The sequence below is a fragment of the Octopus bimaculoides genome, chromosome 5 (genome assembly GCF_046866305.1).
Source record: "Octopus bimaculoides isolate indiv1 chromosome 5, ASM4686630v1, whole genome shotgun sequence".
NCBI lineage: Eukaryota > Metazoa > Mollusca > Cephalopoda > Octopoda > Octopodidae > Octopus > Octopus bimaculoides.
The window spans coordinates 98,079,894-98,100,106 of NC_142932.1; the positions used below are offsets into that span (position 1 = coordinate 98,079,894).

At 36.5% G+C, this 20,213-nt stretch overlaps 1 protein-coding gene across 3 annotated transcripts; it reads right to left on the minus strand.

The window, feature by feature from the left end:
* Positions 1–1,366: 1,366 nt before the first annotated feature.
* LOC106867890 (folate receptor gamma) lies at positions 1,367–19,553 on the minus strand. Of its 3 annotated transcripts, none has more exons than XM_089352728.1 (5): positions 19,108–19,553; positions 10,783–10,932; positions 6,292–6,474; positions 5,632–5,770; positions 1,367–3,454 (listed from the first exon to the last, which is right to left on the minus strand). In XM_089352728.1, exons 1-5 carry the CDS (start codon positions 19,153–19,155, stop codon positions 3,150–3,152), a joined length of 825 nt encoding a protein of 274 aa, XP_089208854.1. In that variant the 5' UTR covers positions 19,156–19,553; the 3' UTR covers positions 1,367–3,149. The 3 variants fall into 3 exon arrangements, with proteins under 3 accessions (XP_089208854.1, XP_089208856.1, XP_089208857.1); XM_089352730.1 differs by lacking the exon at positions 19,108–19,553 and adding an exon at positions 16,757–17,594; XM_089352731.1 differs by lacking the exon at positions 19,108–19,553 and adding an exon at positions 16,020–16,158.
* Between the last annotated feature and the right edge of the window lie 660 nt (positions 19,554–20,213).

The following is a 20,213-nucleotide window of genomic DNA, read 5'->3' on the forward strand; positions in this document are numbered from 1 at the left end:
GTTCTGAGTTCAAATGCTGCCAAGGTCGATTTTGCCTATCATTCTTTCAGGGTTGATAAATTAAGTACCAGTTGCGTACTGGGGTCAATCTAATCGACTGTCCCCCTCCACCAAAATTTCAGGCCTTGTGCCTAGAGAAAAAAGAATTTTAAGCAAACAGTTGAATACTATCTTGGATTACATCATGGATTTGTACATCACCACAATTCTTCATGATACCAAACCTCTGCATCACTTCACTTATTTTCAGCACTTCCAACATCCCTCAGGTGCATGTCCTCACACATTTTTGCCACCAACTCTCTCCCTATTGCTCTCTTTATCTTATTCTCTGACTCACCCACTTTTTCAATCTTCTCTTTACCTCACTTGCCTTTCTATTCTAAGTGGGGTATCCATGTATCTACTCTATACTTTTGATCTCTCCATCAATTGGCACAAAGCCACCCTTCCTCCTAGTTGAAGAACTCTTACCTTCTTTTGTCTTGCAAGGTACTTGGTGACCTTGTCAGTGACAGTGCCACATCAAAAGCACTAGTGCTGGTGCCATGTAAAAGCACTAACGCTGGTGCCACATAAAAAGCACTGGTACTGGTAGACATAAAAAAGTACTGGTGCTGGTACCACATAAAAAGCATTGGTGCTAGTGCCACATAAAAACATTGGTACTGGTGCCACATAAAAAGCACCCAGTACACTGTATAGTGATTAACGTTACAAAGGGCATCCAACCATAGAAACCATGCCAAAACAGACAATGGAGCTTGGGCCAACTCTGTCTTGCCAGCTCCTGTCAAACTTTCCAGCCCATGCCAGCATGGAAAATGGACATTAAATGATGATGATGATGTATAAATGCATATACATGTATGCATGAGTGTGTGAAAGAGGGAATGTCAGTACTTTCCTTATCATGAGAACAAAAAAATGTTAGATTCCTTTTAGACAGGATGATTAATATTTAAAATCAGTAGTGGCAACAAGAAAAGTATCCAGCTATAAAATCCTGCTTCAAATCAATTCTCATGCAAACCATGCTCATATGGATAAATCGGAAGTTAAACTACTGTTTGTAACATCTACATTTTGGAAATAAACAAATATTTTTAAAAAGCGAGTTTATCCTGACATTTTTATAACTCGTTGGCCACTTTTTAGAGGACAAGAATCCAACACCCTTCCACCTACTAAGAAAATTGCAGAGTAAATGCTATTTAAATCAGTCACAAACTGTAATGGCTAGAGTAAATTACATATCATACAATTTAAAATTTCTAATACATATTTTTATGCATGAAGAACATGTATTAGAGAATTTAAGTTAAATTTTATGTAGTTAAGCTTCATTAAGATTCAAATTCATATAAAAAGTATTAAAAAATAACTTTATTCATTTGAAAAATACAAAATTTCAGGTAATTTTATAAGGAAAATATAATCTAGTTTTAAAAGCATAGAATTATTACATTTTTATAGTGTTGGAGGATCATACTACTAAATGAAACACACACTGGTTATATTTCACTTCAGTTTTATGTTTAGTTAAATTAAATAACTTGTAAAAGTTCATTTGTCACACTCTTTGATCTTATTGAAAGATGATGTCTCTGACACCGTCTCCCTACTATCATTCACTTCTTCTTTGGTTGTTAAGGGATATATCCCTATCAATAAGGTTATGAGCTGTTATTACTTAAATTGCTATTATAATTAAATAACTACAAGGGTGGGCTGAAACGTTCTTAGGCTGAGTATGCTAGAGCTGTGAAATGTTGCCTGCATTAATGTCACTTCTCCTTCTTAATAACTACATTGTTTGTTTCCAAGTTAACTAACATCTCATTGTTCAAAGAAAACTTCAAAAGTAATTAGTAGTGACTTCACTTGAAGATAGACAAAATTTGAATTCATGGTGTTATCAAGAACCAGTAGAAAAAAGGGTTTAGATCCCTAGGGCATATATAGTGACATGGTTGCTACATTATGGAATGCTGCTCCACCTTTATCAACAGTACAAAAGTGGGCAGCTGAACTTAGGAGGAGAAGGGAGAGTCTTGAAGATGACCCAAGGTCTGGACATCCTATAACTACCATCACCAAAGAAAACATTCATCATGTTCATCACATGGTGAAGGATGACAGGCAATTCACTATAAATCAAATAGCCAATACTATTAGCATATCCCATTAGAGAGTTATTCTACACAACAAACTTGGCATGATGAATGTTTCTGCTTAGTGGATGCCACATCTGACACCTGATCAAAAGTGCACCAGACTGATCATATCACAAGAAAATTTGATATTGTTCAAGGCAAATCCAGCTGGTTTCGTTGAACATTACCTAACACAGGATGAGTGTTGGCTTATCACTTTCAGTCAGAGATAAACAGACAATACATGCAGTGGAAACACCCTTACTCACCTGCTCTAGAAAAGGCAGAGGTAATTTTATCTGCAGAGAATGTGATGGCCTCAGTTTTTTGGGATGAGAAAGGAATTGTGTTTATTATCTTCAAAACAACCACACCATCAATGAAGAATACTATTTCAGTTTGCTAAGGCAGTTACAAAAGGCTATCAAGACCAAACACCCAGGAAAACTGATGAAAGGAGTCTTGCTACTTCCAAAGATAGTCCCAAACCAATCAAAGCCTTGTAAATGGAGTACACAAGTCTTTCCTTTCAATGGTTGCTGTGCATGACTGTTGCTTTGAACTGGCTGATCACACTCCCTGTTCTCCTGATTTGGTCCTATCTGACCATTACTTGTTCCCCAACATGAAAAAGCACCTGGCTGGGAACCAGTATTGCAGTGGTGATGATGTCATATCTACTGGTGATGACACTTTTTAACCAATTGAATCCAAGCACTGCAACAGTGATAGATGTGAGGGGACTGCAAAAGGTCTTGTTAAAAAATAAACCTCATTGGTCGCATTGCATGCGAGTATCTTGATCAGTCTATGCACTTTACAGCTGACCCTCAGTTGTCAAATGTGGCATCCACTAAGCAGAAACATTCGTTATGCTAAGTTTGTCATGTAGAATAACTCTCTAATGGGATATACTAATAGCATTGGTTATTTGATTTATAGTGAATTTTGCCTGTCATCCTTCACCATGAAAGTACAACAGTATTTCTTTCATCACAAAATATCACAATATGAATATTGCAAAACAAAGGCAGAAATAAAATTATACACTATCATAAAAGCTAATGAATAGCTGTAAGATTTTAGATAAGAAGCTTCAGATGTTAATTCATAAGCTTTTGTAAAAGCTACTTGATTGTTTGGATTTCCATTCTTTTCATCAAACCAAAGAACAAAACAAGGTTTTTGAGAAACTACTTTCCATGAATGATCCCAAACCTTTTCACAAAAGTTAGTAGATGTCTTAAATACCTCTGAAATTTTTTGACATTTACTTCCAGTTATGCAAGTATTCGTTTCTGCAATTAAAATAAAATGTAAAGATTATGAAGAACAACACTCATAATTTCATTGAGAAACAAAAAAAAAAATCATTCCTTTATTTGTTTATAAGAAAGTAAAAAGTGTTTACTTTCTGAATTATTTTTTGTACTAACATTGAACTTTTTGAATACCACACACACAAGTTTGATTTCCAAGTGTGTGGTTTCAGGGTTCAGTCCTACTGCATGGCACCTTGGGCCATAATATCTTCTACTATAACCCCAAGCCAACCAAAGCCTTGTAAATGGATCTGGTAGATGGAAACTGGAAAAGGAGTGGACGTTAAATGATGATGATGATGATGATGATGATGATGATGATGATACAAACACACACATTCAAGAAAGTCATATAAGAATATATACTAAGTACCATACAAGATAAATTCTTGAGAAAGTAACACAAGTACTTGGTGACAACTGGGATCAACTTCAAATGAGAAGGGACATAATCAAAAGAAACAAGGGTTCTCCAAAACTGATATGCCATTTAAGGAAAAGACAATCTGAGTGTCTGGAGATATGAAGACAGCAATGTAAATGTTTCTACCTCAATAGGTGTCATCAGCACAGCAATTGCCTTACTTTATTACTTGCAGAACAAGATTTCATTTTCCCAAATTAACTTGTTCTCCTCCTTTTTGTATATATCTGTTTTATTTGGGACATCAAATCCATTACAAATGTTTTATTATGTACTTAAGCAGGACACTATACTGCAAATTTGTTTGCTTCATTGTAAAGAATAGATGATAGTTGTTCCGGCGCACTTGATGATAAACTAATGTCTTCTCCAATAAAGAATTAACTTAATGTTAAAGAAACCAGTTTAGAACTGAGGCTAGTGTCATTAAGGATTCAACAAAGGAGTTATCTTCCATATAAGTAACATATAAGTTCTTTAGGTAATGCAATTAACCATGGAAATAAAGTTAGTCATAGAACAGATATAAAATGATGAGAGAAATTCACTGGTATGCAGAAAATAATTGGTTTCTTCTTCCCCCCAAAAAAGGAGGCATAGGTGTGGCTCGATAAGAAGTTTGTTTTCTAGTCACATAGTTCCAGATTCATTCCCAGTATGTGGCACCCTAGGTAAGTGTCTTCCACTATAACACCAGGCCAACCAAAGCATTGTGAGTGGATGTCATAGAGAGAAACTGGAAGAAGCTTGTCATTATGTGTCTGTCCACCACTACTGCTTGACAAATAGTGTTGGTTTCTTTATGTCCCCATAACTTAATGATTCAGTGAAAGAGACCAATAGAATAAATACCAGGCTTTGAAACAATAAGTACTGGGGTCAATCTGTTTGATTGAAACCTTTCAAGGCAGTGCCCTAGCATGGCCACAGACCAATGAGTGAAACAAATACAATGGAAAATGGTAACCATCTGCTGGTATGTTCCAGCATTTCATACCATGCAAAAAATTCAAATGCATTAAAAGCAGATCAAGGCATATAAGCAATATCAAACACACATACACAAGGTATGTGTTTTGCCCCTTCATGGATTGGCTATGCTTATAGGTGTAAGAAAATATGTTCTTATCAATTCACCTAGTGTTAAAATACCTGTAAGTCAGGTGTATATGTATGTATGTATGTATGTATGTGTACAAGTGTGTTAGTGTTTATCCACCACTACTGCTTGACAACCTGGGTGGATTTGTTTACATCCCCATAAATCAGCAGTTCAGAATAAGTACCAGGCTTTGAAATAACTATTGGGGTCGATTTGTTTGACTAAAACCTTTCAAGGCAGTGCCCCAGCATGGCCACAGACTAGAAACAAGTAAAAGATAACAGAAGTAGAATATAGGTGATGTAAAATGATACTAGAACATAAGCAGTATGTGATGAGAATTAACAGGAATGAACTAGAATAAGTTGAGTATAGTCTATTGAATGTAGAATATGTTCTAAAATTAATATAAATGGAAGAATACCAAATACAGTGGCCAACGTATGCAGGAAACATGTCTATTTTTGTATGAAAATGGATGATATGTTCAAAGTGAAGACTGTTATGAGTAGGATGATGTGACACCTACTTTTGAAGTAATTTCATTAAACCTGAAAAGGTTGTTGTTGCCAATAAGATAAACAGGGTTCTTGAATGACAAAGTATTGACTCAATATGAAAAATTACCTGTTGTCCAATTGAAACCTCGCATCCAATTTTCACTGCAAGTTTCATCATCTTTACAGCTATCCCACCACTCTCCACAAGTATCTTGACACAGTGGAAGTTCAAAATATCTTTCTTTTCGTATTTTCATGTTGGATTCCTGTCAGTATATCAGTTTGAATAGAAGTCACTATGGTATTTCTATATAGCACTACTTAAAAGTCAATCTCCTGGAGTTTTCTATTTTTATTATTGTAGTCAAGGCAAGGTGCAAATTCTTCTTATTGATTTTTACTATCTTAAGAATGTAATAATTCTTTCATATTTTTGAGGTACTGATAGAAAATAGTTAAGATAGTAGATACTATATGAAATTTGGGTTGCAGACAACACAACTCATGCCATCATGAAAAGAAATTCCAAAATAAGGATGAAAATATTTCATGTGTTACAAAAGCAATTTTGACACTTATGATTAAATTATATCACAGTTATAATGGTTAAATTTTATTTCAAACTCTTTTTAAAAGAATCTAAACAATATTTGAACTGATTTGTATGAAAACCATTAGCACAGCTCCACCAAATATGTTGGAACAGTTATATTTGAGACACTGATTCCATATTAATACAGCGAACTAACTTTAAAATATTCAAGTTTTAAATCCTAATATAACTAACCTTATGAATCCATGGTCCACCATTTGGTGTACACTGATAGAAGCACAAATCTTGGATGAAATGTTGTAAACAACGTTTTGAAAGTTTCTTGCAGTGATGAAAATTAAATTTGTACAAAGTCTCTTTATGAACTTTTTCAGTTACATTTGCCTGACAACAAGACGATTTCTTCCATGGAGAACACTAAAAATTAATTAATCAAGCAAAGAACATTAAATTTGTACAAAAGAAAATATAGAAAAATATGCAAGAAAATAAAGAAAAAGGAAAAGCATGAAAGAAAGGAAAGGAAAGCATGATAGAAACAAATTGTTTTTCAAAGATGCTTCAATATATTAAAATAATACTGTTGTAGAGTATGATTTTCCAAAATAGGCAATATATTAAAAATATTGGTCAGTAAGGATGAATTGCTAATTAACAAGTAAATAATTTAACCATTTAATTTTTTTACCATCCATGTTATTAGCAAGTGGAATATCTATAGTTTCCTTGAAGCTACTTAGTTGCATGAACTGCTAGAAATGCAACCAGATCATTCTTAAATCACTGCCTGCCATCTTGAATAAGATAAGACAGATAAAGGGAGTTCTATAAATGCAGGATAATCATAGATGGAATGCCTTTTGGTAACAGATTTTTTTCATTTAAGGTTGATCTGGATCTAAACAACAACTCTAGTTGCCAAAGCTAGTAAATAAAGTGTGATTTATGTATAGTGCATGATTTATTAAGCAGGAGTGTTTAATATGAATACCTTATTTCTTAAACAATGCTCGATTATCAATAGTTATCGATAATATATTAGGACAAGTCATAAGGAAAAATATCAGCTGAAATTGAGTTACACTTTGCATTTTCTATATATATTTGTAAAGGTTTTTTTTTTGTTTAATTATTAAATACATCCTTTTCCCTGATTTTCCATGTTATCAGCAACAAAGTAAAATTATAGGTTTTCAATTCATTTTCCTACATTATTTAAAATAAGCAAAGGAAAAACATTTTAAAGCCATCATAACTGAGAATATGTTTAAAGTCCATTTTGCCTCAAGGGAAGGGAATTAAATGCATACTTTAATATCAACTAATATATATCAAGTGTATAAATCTTACATCTTGCTTATTTGAGCTGCACCTCATCAATCAATGCATAATGGTAAAAATTCATGCTTAATTCTCACAAAGACAAAATGCTTAGTGGCATTTCATCTGTCTTTATGTTGTGAGTTCAAATTTTGCTGAGGTCAAATTCACCTTTCATCCTTTTGAGGTCAATAAAATAAGCACCAGTAATAAACTTATCCCTTCTCAAAATAGCTGGCCAATGCCAAAATTTGAAACCAATTCTCACAAAGAGATTTTCTTATATAGCTAAAAGTTAACACTTTCTCCTAAGTAATTAATCATTTCCCAATCCCAACAATCCATAGGGACTCAGCTCTGGATTCTATAACATTAAGTAAATGTGTGACAAAATCTTTTGAACAGAACACAAGTGACTTTTCCAATAAAAGGAACTGACTCAGCACTGTAATCTAACAAAATAATTGTTAATTCTACATTACATTAATGCTACTACTTGCAGTATTCAATTGCACTCCTAGAATATCTACTTAAAGAATAAAGAACTTGCTATTAAGAACAAAGGGGTTTAGTTACAGATATGATGCAGTACAGGTAATATAATATAAATGGCTGACCCATTAGCTGGTTGTCTGAAACTGTTACCCTTGATATCTTTCTTCTCAAAGAATATGTTACAATAAATGTTTTTACGTACAGAATGCTGATAGCCTATAAAATTCAGAATCTCCTTTTCATATACCTTCAAGTTGATTCTATTTACTTTCAAGGAAATTTCATTCATCATCATCATTTAACATACATTTTCCATGCTGGCATGGATTAAAGAGTTTGACAAGAACTGGTAAGCTGAAAAGCAGCACCAGACTGTTTTGGCTTGGTTTCTTCCTACCACCAACAATTCCACAGTCACCAGCATGAGTGAGTTTTACATGTCACTGGCTTTCCATTAATGCCTTATATTTAGTGTTTTAGGAATATTTTAGGAAGTGACTAGCATGCCTGTGTCAGTAAATATGCTGGCCAGGGATGTAGCCAGCCCACTTACACGTAACATTCCTTCACTGGACACTAAACTCCGCTTGCGAAGACCTGTTGAGGCAAGTGAAATCAAACTAAATTTGATGACTGGCATCCATGCCAATGTCTCTTTCATTGAACACTAAACTCGGATTACGAAGACCTGCTGGGGCAAGTAAAAGCGAAATCGTGATGGCACCTATACCAGTGGAGCACTAAGAGCACCGTCCGAGCAAGATCGTTGCCAGAGCAGCTGTCTGGCTTCCGTGCCAGTGGCACGTAAATAGCACCGTTCGAGCGTGATCGGTGGCGCGTGAAAAGACATTCGAGCAAGATCGTTGCCAGTGCCGCTGGACTGGCTCCTGTGCAGGTGGCACGTAAAACACCATTTCGAGCGTGGCTGTTGCCAGTACCGCCTGACTGGCCTTCGTGCCGGTGGCACGTAAAAGCACCCACTACACTCTCAGAGTGGTTGGCGTTAGGAAGGGCATCCAGCTATAGAAACTCTGCCAAATCAGATTGGAGCCTGGTGTAGCCACCTGGTTCACCAGTCCTCAGTCAAATTGTCCAACCCATACTAGCATGGAAAGTGGACGTTAAACAATGATGATGATGATGATGGTATAGAGAGAATACACACTAATACATACATACATACAAATACCTGTCAGTTTATTTATTTTCCGTTTCTTATCACCCTTCCCCCTTCAATTTTACGCATACTTTCCAAGACAATTTCTCTGTACAAGTAACTTTCACCCTTTCTTTGGTACTGAGGTAAAAGAACATGCTAACTATATATTAATTTAATTATAATCTAAGCAGTTTATTTTAAGTAGTGAATATACCAGTATTGTTTTATATAAGCTAAGTACGAATTTATAGAGGTACAAAAATTAGACTTATTATAAAGGCTGTATAAAATAATAAAAAAATTAAATAATCAGGTAGGGCAGAACACCATAGAAAAGGAATAAAATAGCTTAATCACTAAAAACATGATAAAGTATATATACCTTATTAACATCAGTAGAGAAGATTTACAGAAAGTGTATAATAATTCAAAGTATACTAAACTAAAAATTATACATTTACTCATTTAGCTAGTATCAACAAAGACTGATACCTGGTATTAGCTAAAGGAATATTGATGTTATAGGACATTCTAATTTTATACTAATTTTTAAAACTAAGGGTTATATTATAGGGCTTTCGCGCGTTCCCAGAGAATATTACCCTCAGTGGGACTAGTGTTGCCATGTTCGTGAATAAGTCACTAACCGAAATAAGTGGATCTATTGTTTAGGAAAATGTTATTTACTTGTTTAAGGGTTGTACTGGATAAATTGCAAAAATAACTCTAACAGTTCATATATTAAGAAATAAGCATACTCAATTTGATTTATACCAAATAATTTAGGAAAATGAATGGGTTGTTTCCCTTGGCTATATATAAGGATCCATTTCAGCGGCGAATGGGTTATTTCCCTTGGCTGTTAAAATGAAATATATTATAGATATATAAGGATCCCTTCCGGGGGTCCTATTATCGATTTTTTTCAACAATCTGAGTATGCCCTGAGGTTTCCAGACATGAGTTCTATTCATGTGTCAAGTTTCATCAAAATCGATAAAACAATGTAGGAGGAGTTAGCTAACTACTCCACAAACTCACCCACAAACAGAATTTCCCACTACCTGTATCACTCTACTTCTCTTTCCCTCATCAAAGTGCATAAGTGATGAAGGAGTATTTCAGATCTATTAGTACCCGATACATCCCTCCATCACCTGTCTGAATTCCTAGCCATTATTCACTACTGACTTCCAGTCTTTTACATGCTCTGTTTTTATTATCCATCTCTATGACTATTCTTCACTTGCTTTCTTCTTTACCAGCAAACACACAACTGTTATTACTGACTCTTTCCCTTTCTCTCTGCCATTACAATGTCATTCTCATTACAACTTACCATTACTGTCTCCCTCACAGTATTCATTCAAGCACTGTTTCTCCTTTTGCTTTTCTTTTAACTTACCAATCTACACTCAATTCTTACACTATCTTGCCCTAGATCAGCTGTCGTTGCTCCCTCTTCTTGATCATATCATTCTGAATGAGTGGAGAAAACAGAATAGTGAAGACTTACAATGTACAAGGTAACCTATTTAGTATTGATGCCATAATAAAATGCACCCAGTACATTCTGTAAAGTGGTTGGTGTAGGAAAGGCATCCAAATACAGAAACCATGCCAAAAAATAGAATGCAAGAGTGAGATTGATCCTCCAACCTATCCACAAGAATAACAGCTCCATATAACATGTAAAAAACACATAATTAAAAAAAAAAAATTCACAAGTACAGTTTTTGGTTATACAACACCTGGTTATAGAGAGATCCTTCAGGACCAGGTTTCTGTTTATGATGTATTCCATCCAAGCATCGGTTTAAATAGTGTTCAACAGTTTTCCTTTCACCACCCTCAGCCAATGAGCAAAGCACCAGCAGAAATAATACAACGTATGGAATCATCTGTAAAAAAAAAATGCTTGTGAATGTCAGTTTTTAAAACACAAATCACAGTGTTTATACAGTGTTTTCATTTCAACATTTTACTTACATTCCCTCACAAACACAGAATTCATTTTTCTGCTCTGATTTCCTGTTCCCACATGGACCACACATTCCTCTCACTTACCCATCCACCCTATCTGCCACATGATGGCTTGGTTGGATTTAACACTGGTGGGCAGTTGAAGGAGGGTGAAAATAAAATAAAATAAAAAGTTTTAGAGTCATGCAGTAAGTGATCAAGAGACATTTGTCATGTTCTTTAGGGCTTAATTATTTGGTCTCACAAAGCCCAATGGTGACATCCACTTCATAGCAGTTGGGTGTGCTCTGTAACGGCCCACAGTGACAGTGTGTCTGTCTTCAGTTTCAAACTGCCTGTCAGCCAAATTTTTCCCTAAACAACTAGGGGTGGGTACAAAGTTAGGTTGTGAGGTTGCTGTTCATGACATTAGAGCTTTCACCAACTTGCCTTCTGAGACCCCAAAGGTCATCCTCAAACTAGATATCAGGAAGAATTCAATTCCATCAGTTGAGATATAATCCTCTATACAGTAAGGGAAAATACCCCACAACTCTATCACTTTATTTGGCAAGCTTATCAATAGCCCTCCTATCTCTCCTTTGGTGACCACCTCATCCCATCTGCCTCTGGAGCCCAACAGGGTGACTCACTTGAACCTGCTCTATTTGCATTGGATATTAATGATGTTACCAATTTTGTCTTTTACATACCTAAAGATGGTGATAATTTTCTGAAATAGTGATCAGATGAAAAAAATTTTATTACATATATAACACCTATGTATATGATACATATAGAATACAAAACCACATTAAAATACAAATCCAAAACTGAACAAAACACAAACATGAACAAAGAAAGAGAAAAAGAAGAGGAGAAAGAAAAGGAAAAAACTGAAGAAAAAACATCAATTCAATACCAAGCACCTCAATTGGTTACATATCAGAAGGTTCAACAAAACCCTACTGAAGCAAACCAGCACACTCGCAATACTATGGGCAATGGCAAGGCTAAGGCATTGCTACAGTCAAGCACCTTCACAGGTGTCACCTGTCACCTTGATAGCATGAGCTTCCAACAGTGACAAAAACCTCACAGTTAGTGACCAAACACCACAAGTTGGAAGAAGTGTTTCACAGTCAAGTCCTGATACTTAAGGATTTTGTTCCATTCAGCAACAGAAGCAGTGACCTTTTCAGATACCACAGCCTCCAGTATGTGGCAGGGAGCAAAGGAGTCACAGACTGTGATATCCCAAATGAGGCACCTATGTCTTACCCAGGGACCAAGAGTAACACTTCTGGATAATCCTGCCAGCTCCAGAACTGAGGGGATATTAACCTGAGCCAGAGCCTGCTTAATGATTAAGTTTAGCTCAGTGTGACGAATGAAACAACCAGCATTTAGGCTGCAGAACAAAGCTTGAAGGCCTGTGAAGTTGAGGGGCCTACCACAACATCTCAGACCCCCACAAACATTGGATCCCACTTTGAGAGCAATGGAGATGTGGAGCTCATCCAGACTGAGTAAACCATAAATGTTGGCAACAAGTAGGGCATCAATCCACCCCATAGAGAATTCACACTTGCAGAAAGTAGGTGACAGCTTGAAAACTGATCAGTGTAATCAAAGAGTTGAAAGTAGCACCTGAGCACAGATTGTCCTGCATTCTCTGCTTCCATCTATCCTCAGTTGTGTCAAGAACTGCTCTACTGTAGCAGAGCTTCATCCATCTTCCTGTTGGAACTAGCCCATGTTCGAAAGGAGAGGATGTTGCCTACCAAAAGGGAGCAAGCATGGATAAAGGAAAGAAAACAAAGAAGAGATAGAAATGAGCACTTATGCAAATTATGACCATGCAGTTGTAAAGGATTACCTAATGATGCTGAGATAGTATAATGTAGTGAAAAAGGAAAGATTAACAATTTCTCTTTTGCAGACAAATTTCAATGAACCCCTGCAATGCATGAAAGTGCATGAGTAAAATAGTGCATATGTTAATTTGTTCAAATTTAGCTGTATATAAAACAATGTTAGTTCAATTTTGGGGGTGAAGAATTATTTTGAAAGGCACTTGTGTTATTAGTAAAATTTGTAAGAAATAGTTATAGTTAAACCTCTTAAAATGATAGAGGATATTTATCAAATCAAATCAAGTTTGTACTATCATTGAAAGTTAATTAGTTTAAAACATTACATTTATCAATTTATGGTGTAGGTATTGTGTGAAAATAGTCTTTTGTATTTGTAGATATAAGAGTTTCTAAAATATACTCCTTTTGCATTTGTGGATATATGAGTTTCTAAATATTCTTTTTGTATAATGTGAATGCAAACCAGGAATTCTCACTGTAAAGAAGCTCCGTTTCTATTTGAGGATCCCACTCCTTAAATATTGTAATTCTTCAGTACAAACTTTGTTTGAGCTATGTCGACACAATGCGAGACAGTTGTTTACAGTCATTGTATTCTAAAGTATCCAAACTTTTGAATTCTTTATCCCTGATTGCTGAGAATTTATTAGACGATAAATGAGAAACCAACATATCTGCCTTAATTGGAATCTTGGATGACTTTTCTTCAGATCCCATAGCATCAGCATCGTTATTTACAACTCCAACATCAATCTTACTTCCATAATATGCTTGAATAAAGAATTAATTTCAGTACTTCTGTTAAAGCTTGACAGCAATCAGGTCTTGGGCAATCCCACATGTTTTTTACATTTTTTCAAGGATGTCTTTGCTGTAGTAACTTGTCTAGCAGCAATTATGTTTTGTATATGAGAGAAACTTTTTGGTTTCCTGAAGTGGCTTACTTTAACCCTTTTGATACCAACCTGGCTGAAACAGCTTCTGGCTCTGTAGTACAAATGTCTTGTTTTCAAAAGTTCTGAATTAAAATCTTCCACCAAACCTTAGTCACAATTTATGTTCCTAACACTAGCTCAATGATAACTAAGTTATTTTACTAAATTCTTTGTTATATTTAAAATTGATTGAAAGAAACACAGAGCATCTCAACGGAAATATGGTAACAAAAGGGTTAAAAAATGATTTTCTTTCATTTTCCTGCAATTTCTTAAAACCTGTTTTGCAATGATTTCAGATTTAATGTTTCCTCACAAGGAGCTTGTTGATTCATGCCCATGCATGTAAGTCTGCGATGCCAATGCTGAAAAGGACTACACACTAGAGCAAGGCAACCAGAATTTAAACTCAGATGTTATCCAAATATAACAAATATTTATTCACTGCTTTACTGCGCTGGATATAATCAAGATCTCCAAGAGAAATCTATCAAAGAGGAATCAGACTGCTTTTGGGCTCAGGAAAAGCCAGTTTGTCTCTAACTCCCCCACTTTTTTAAGGGAAGGATCAGACAGATAGTACCTGTTGTACCCTTCCCTTATAGGCCCTGTGTACAGTATTTTGATTACCCAGTACTTGACTGGCATTTTTTTCATTGCTTCAGTCTGATGGAAAGAGTTGTACGAATGGCTAATGCAGATCTTCCGACTGAGATTAATGATTAATAAGGTCGAGTTCGCTGGAAACAGTGAAGAGATCAAACATCAGATCAATAAGAAAAGAGCATGTATTGCTTTCAAAAACCACCCAATGAGAAGCAACAAGAAATGCAGATGTGCGAAAGGCACCTAAGAGAATTCCAGAACTCCTGGTAGCAAGCAACGGCTGCTGAACTCCAGGGTTACGCACACCAAAGAAACAAGTGTGGCTTTTATGCAGGGATCAAGATATTTACGGCCTTATCAAGTTGTCTACTGGTGCCTTGAAAATTGCTGATGACCAAACCCTCACCAGAGAAGAGACCATGCATTGTTTGAGAGAACATTTCCGTCTTCTTCTGAACAATCATTCTCAAACCCCAGAAGACCTTTTGAGAAACACTCTGCAGCAACCTGTTAAACTATGGATGGCCTTTCCTCCACCATTCCAGGAATTCATGAAAGCCATCAAATGAATGAAACCAGGAAAAGCTCCAAGTCCAGGCAACATCCCACTGGAGCTTTTCACACATGGTGGGTACAGATTGAGAACCAAGCTGTTCTACTTGATGCTGCAAATGTGGGGCAACAAGATCATTCCAGATAACTTCAAAAATGCAAACATCATTACTATCTTCAAGAAAGGAGACAGATCAGTGTGCAACAACAACCACAATATCTCCCTACACAAAAATTGCCGGCAAAAGTTTTTGCTAGAAGCTGCTGACCATCCATCCTGATGAAGAGCAATTCATTTTGGCTGTTCCAGTTTTGAGGAGAGGAAAAAGACTGAAGAAAAAGCAAAAAGAAGGCAATACAAGGCCCAGCAACTCCAGCCAAGACACCACCTGCCCTGCGATCCATGCTGGAGACTGTTCCATTCCCAACTTGACCTTCTGAGCCAAGTCAGATTTAAGCATCATGGAGGCACCAGATGAACCAAAGGTAGTGAACATTTGTAAAAGAATATATTTTGTCTTGAAGTAAAAAATGCAGTAAAAGCATCTCATTTTTCCGCACCCTCTATAGTTTTTTTTGTTTGTTTGTTTATTGCACTAGGTAGTTGTGAGTAGTCGATGCTACAATGCAAATCACTAACCCTAACCTGCTTTACGCATCTAGTGATTAGCATTGTAGCATCGACTACTCACGACTACCTAGCGCGGGTGTGCGCACCAGGACCACTCTTCTTAAATAGTACCTGTTTTCGACTATGGAGAATACAAATCTGCAAAAAAAATTGGCACAATTCGGCATTTAGAAAATAAACCCACCCAAATTCTTCATTTTTAACTTTTTTTCAGAAATTTTTCTTTTTAAATATGCGGAAAAATATGAAGATTATGATTCTGAAAAAGATTTCTAAAAATTTTTTTCACAAATTTGTTTGGTCAAAATATGCAGAAAAATATGAAGATTATGATTCTGAAAAAGATTTCTAAAAATTTTTTTCACAAATTTGTTTGGTCAAAATATGCAGAAAAATATGGAGATTATGATTCTGAAGATAATTACCAAAAATTTTTCGGTAATTTTTCAGATTAACACCCGCACGATCTTCACTAGGGTGTTAGGGTTAGGGTTAGAGTTGGGGTTTTAGGGCTAGGGTTACGGAAAAAAGTGAAAAATAAAGAAATTGGGGGAGGAGTACGGGGAGCAAAAAATTTCAAAATTCTGATTTTTGGCAATTTTCCGGAATCTCCGTATCCGAAAAGGTGGGTTTTTAGCAAAAAATAATTTAGAAAAGCAATAAGGTGCATATTGGGATTAGACACTGAGGGAAAACGGCTGTAACTTTTTTATTTTTTTATTTTGGCGATTTTCGCTTTCGATAATGTGTTCTACATATCACGGTCATGCGATTCCTCCTAAAAAATGTTTTAGACCCCCCCCCCCTCCCCCGGGGGTCCTTTTTTTTTTTTTTTTTGCGATTTTCATTTTTGATATTGTGTTCTACATGTCCAGGTCGTACGAATAGCCCTCTCGCAACTTAGATGTGAAAATGAAGGGCTTACATTTATACTGAAACAGCAAAAGGATCACGGCATGTGGAGTCCCCACCACGAAACTTGATATGCTAGAAATAACAGCTAAACGCGGACAACCCAAATCTTGCATTTACTCAGAAAGTTGAACTGCGAGTTTCACGCTTTTTACCAGAGAACATATATTCGAAAACGAAAAATACAAAAAAAAAAAAAAGCCTGTAACAAAATTTGAAAGCAGAACAAAAAAAAAACTGTAACCTTTACCTTTCTGAAATCACTGGATATATTTCGGCTATGTGCTTGATAAATGTCTGTAAGTTCTCCCACGAATTCTCACACTTCACATATCCACATATTATAGTTTTTTTTTTTTCTTTTTTGCTTTCGAATTTTGTTACAGGCTTTCTTTTTTTTTTTTTTTTTCGTATTTTTCGTTTTCGAATATATGTTCTCTGGTAAAAAGCGTGAAACTCGCAGTTCAACTTTCTGAGTAAATGCAAGATTTGGATTGTCCGCGTTTAGCTGTTATTTCTAGCATATCAAGTTTCTTGGTGGGGACTCCACATATGATCTTTTTGCTGTTTCAATATAAATGTAAGCCGTTGATTTTTCAAATCTAAGTTGCGAGGGGGGCGGCTATTCGTACGACCTGGACATGTAGAACACAATATCAAAAATGAAAATCGCCAAAAAAGAAAAAAGACCCCCGGGGGAGGGGGGTCAAAAAATGTTATCGGGGGAATCGCATGACCGTGATATGTAGTACAATATCGAAATGACAAAAAAAAAGACACCCCGGGGAGAGGGGGTGGGTCAAAAACATTTTTTAGGGGGAATCGCATGACCGTGATATGTAGAACACATTATCGAAAGCGAAAATCGCCAAAATTAAAAAATAAAAAAAGTTACAGCCGTCAGCAATAAATTGCGAGAAAATGGTGGGAGGAGTCTTTCCAAAAAAAATTTAAGGCACTATCATGCTATTAGCTGTCCTGCTAGTGAAGTATCTGTCTGTCTGCCTGTTGCTGGCTTGTCGATTCTTTGGCTACTGACAGCTAATACCATGACTGGCCGGAGCGAGCTATATGTCTGTCTGTCTGTCTCTATCTATCTATCTATTACTCGAAAGTTCGCGCGTCCGCGCTAGCTAGTCGTGAGTAGAAAACACAAATTTAATTAGCAGTGAGCACTTTCACTTCTGACAGCTAATAGCATGATAGTGCCAAATTTAAATAATGCATGCAAAAAATTAGAAAGATTCATCCATTTTAAAATATTTTATACTAAAAAATAAAACAAACAGAAAACAAGGACTCGCGAATATAAACAAACATATCGGACGATACAAGGGGTCATGATACGCGGAGCCCAACAATATCGTATGCAAATTCTTGATTGTTTTTAATCAGATTTGTTTTTGCTGTGCATATTCGTTAGGGTTAGGGTTAGGGTTAGTTTTAGTGTTAGGATTAATTTTAGTGTTAGAGGCAAGACTTCCTTTTGTACCCCCAAAACCCCACTTTATTTTTTTATTTTATTCTTTTTTTACGGAAACCCCCGTTTTCGGGTACGGAGATTACGAATCTGAAAAAAAAGGGGCAAAAATCGGCTTTTCGAAATTTAAAAGTGAAGCGGGACGGAAAATCTCCCTCAGAGCGCAGGTTTCAGTGCAACAAGAAAAGTTGTAAAAAGTCGGCAAAAAACCAAATACCTCTCAGGAAAGGAACTTGGTTTGGCCATAAGAATTTATTTGGCAAAAAGTTAAAATAAAGCGCTCACGGTACTACTAAAGCAGCGCGGACCCGAACGCGCAGTCGCGCTAGCTAGTCTTGAGTGGTCGATCCTAACCCTAACCCTATCCCTAACCCTAACCCTGTCCCTAACCCTAACCCTATCCCTAACCCGCGTGTGCAAATGAATACGTGTTTAGGGTTAGGATTAGGGTTAGGAATAGGGTTAGGGTTAGGATCGACCACTCATGACTAGCTAGCGCGGACGCGCGACTGCGCGTTCGGGTCCGCGCTGCTTTAGTAGTACCGCGCTCACTTTTTTTTTTTTTTTACAACTGAAAGTGTTGGAAATTTCCAAAGTTTTTTTTTTTTTCTACAAAATGCAAATTGAATGGGCAAACACCCAATTCTCCAACAAACTCTCTTGACACACAATCACCAACATCTGTATGTGATGCACATAGAACACGAATTCGTTGAATTGTTTTTAACATGGTATTCCTGGATCCGGTCCAGGTGGACTATATGTAATCTGAACCTTTCCCCCTTTATTATTATTATTTTTTTACGGAATCCCACGTTTTAGGCTATGGAGATTCCGATTCTGAAAAAAAGTTTTCAAAAATCTCAATTTCAAAATTTCGATTCCCCCCCCCCGGTTTTTATATAGATCCACAGGGTAAACCTAACCCTAACTCAAACCCTAACCCTGACCGTAACCCTGACCCTAACCCTAACACTAGTTTTGTGAGATTTGGCTGTTATTTCTAGCATGTAAATAGCCTGCTTGGTGGCGGGGGGATTGAAATTTTTCAAACAATTGTTTTCAGAATCGGAATCTCCATAGCCTAAAACGTGGGATTCCGTAAAAAAAATTACCGTTACCTCTTTATCTGTCCACTTTAGATGTAATGTATGTGTCCGCGCGTGCATTTCTTTCTCCACAGATTTAGCAAAAAGTAACCATGTGTAATTTCGGTAGCGATAACACCCCGCTAGGTAGTCGACTAGTTACGACTAGCTAGTGCGTAATCATGTCACCTTCAGCATTTTATTTTGTTTGGTGGAAGATTAAAAAAAAAAAAAATTACTTTGTCTAAAAAAAATTAATTGCAGCGTGGAAGGTGTTTATAAGTCATTTAAAATAACACACAAGAACCGTTAGATTCACTTCAACATTTAAATTTAATTTGTCAATATATTTTCGTCGCTTTGAGACCGCGACCTGTTCACTGACAAAGTTCTGTGCACGCTGCAATTGTTTTCGTTCCAGCACACGATCTCAGATCAGGTCACTTGCTATGCAAGTACATCTCCGCAATTAAAAAAAATGATTTACTTTATTTTAAAAAACCCTCGTACATGTTTTGCGCATGCGCGTGATTTTTATCCGTTAATTTGCATATGAGCATTCGCGCTAGGAAGTCGTTGTAGGATCGACTAGTAATGACTAGCTAGTGCGGATGTGCGAGTGCGCGCACCGGGACACTTTTCTTGAATAGTACTTCTCTTCTTTTTCCTTCCATCCTATTGGCACTCCGTCGCTTACGACGTCGAGGGTTCCAGTTGATTCGATCAACGGAACAGCCTGCTCGTGAAATTAACGTGCAAGTGGCTGAGCACTCCACAGACACGTGTACCCTTAATGTAGTTCTCGGGGATATTCAGTGTGACAAGGCTGACCGGTAGAGATGGACTATATGTAATCTGAACCTTTCCCCCCATTATTTATTAATTTTTTTTTACGGAATCCCACGTTTTAGGCTATGGAGATTCCGATTCTGAAAAAAATTTTTGAAAAATTTCAATTCCCCCCCTCCCACCAAGCAGGCTATTTACATGCTAGAAATAACAGCCAAATCTCACAAAACTAGTGTTAGGGTTAGGTTTAGGGTTAGGGTTAGGGTTAGGTTTAGGGTTAGGGTTAGGGTCAGGGTTAGGGTTAGCGTTAGGGTCAGGGTTAGGGTCAGGGTTAGGGTTAGGGTTAGGTT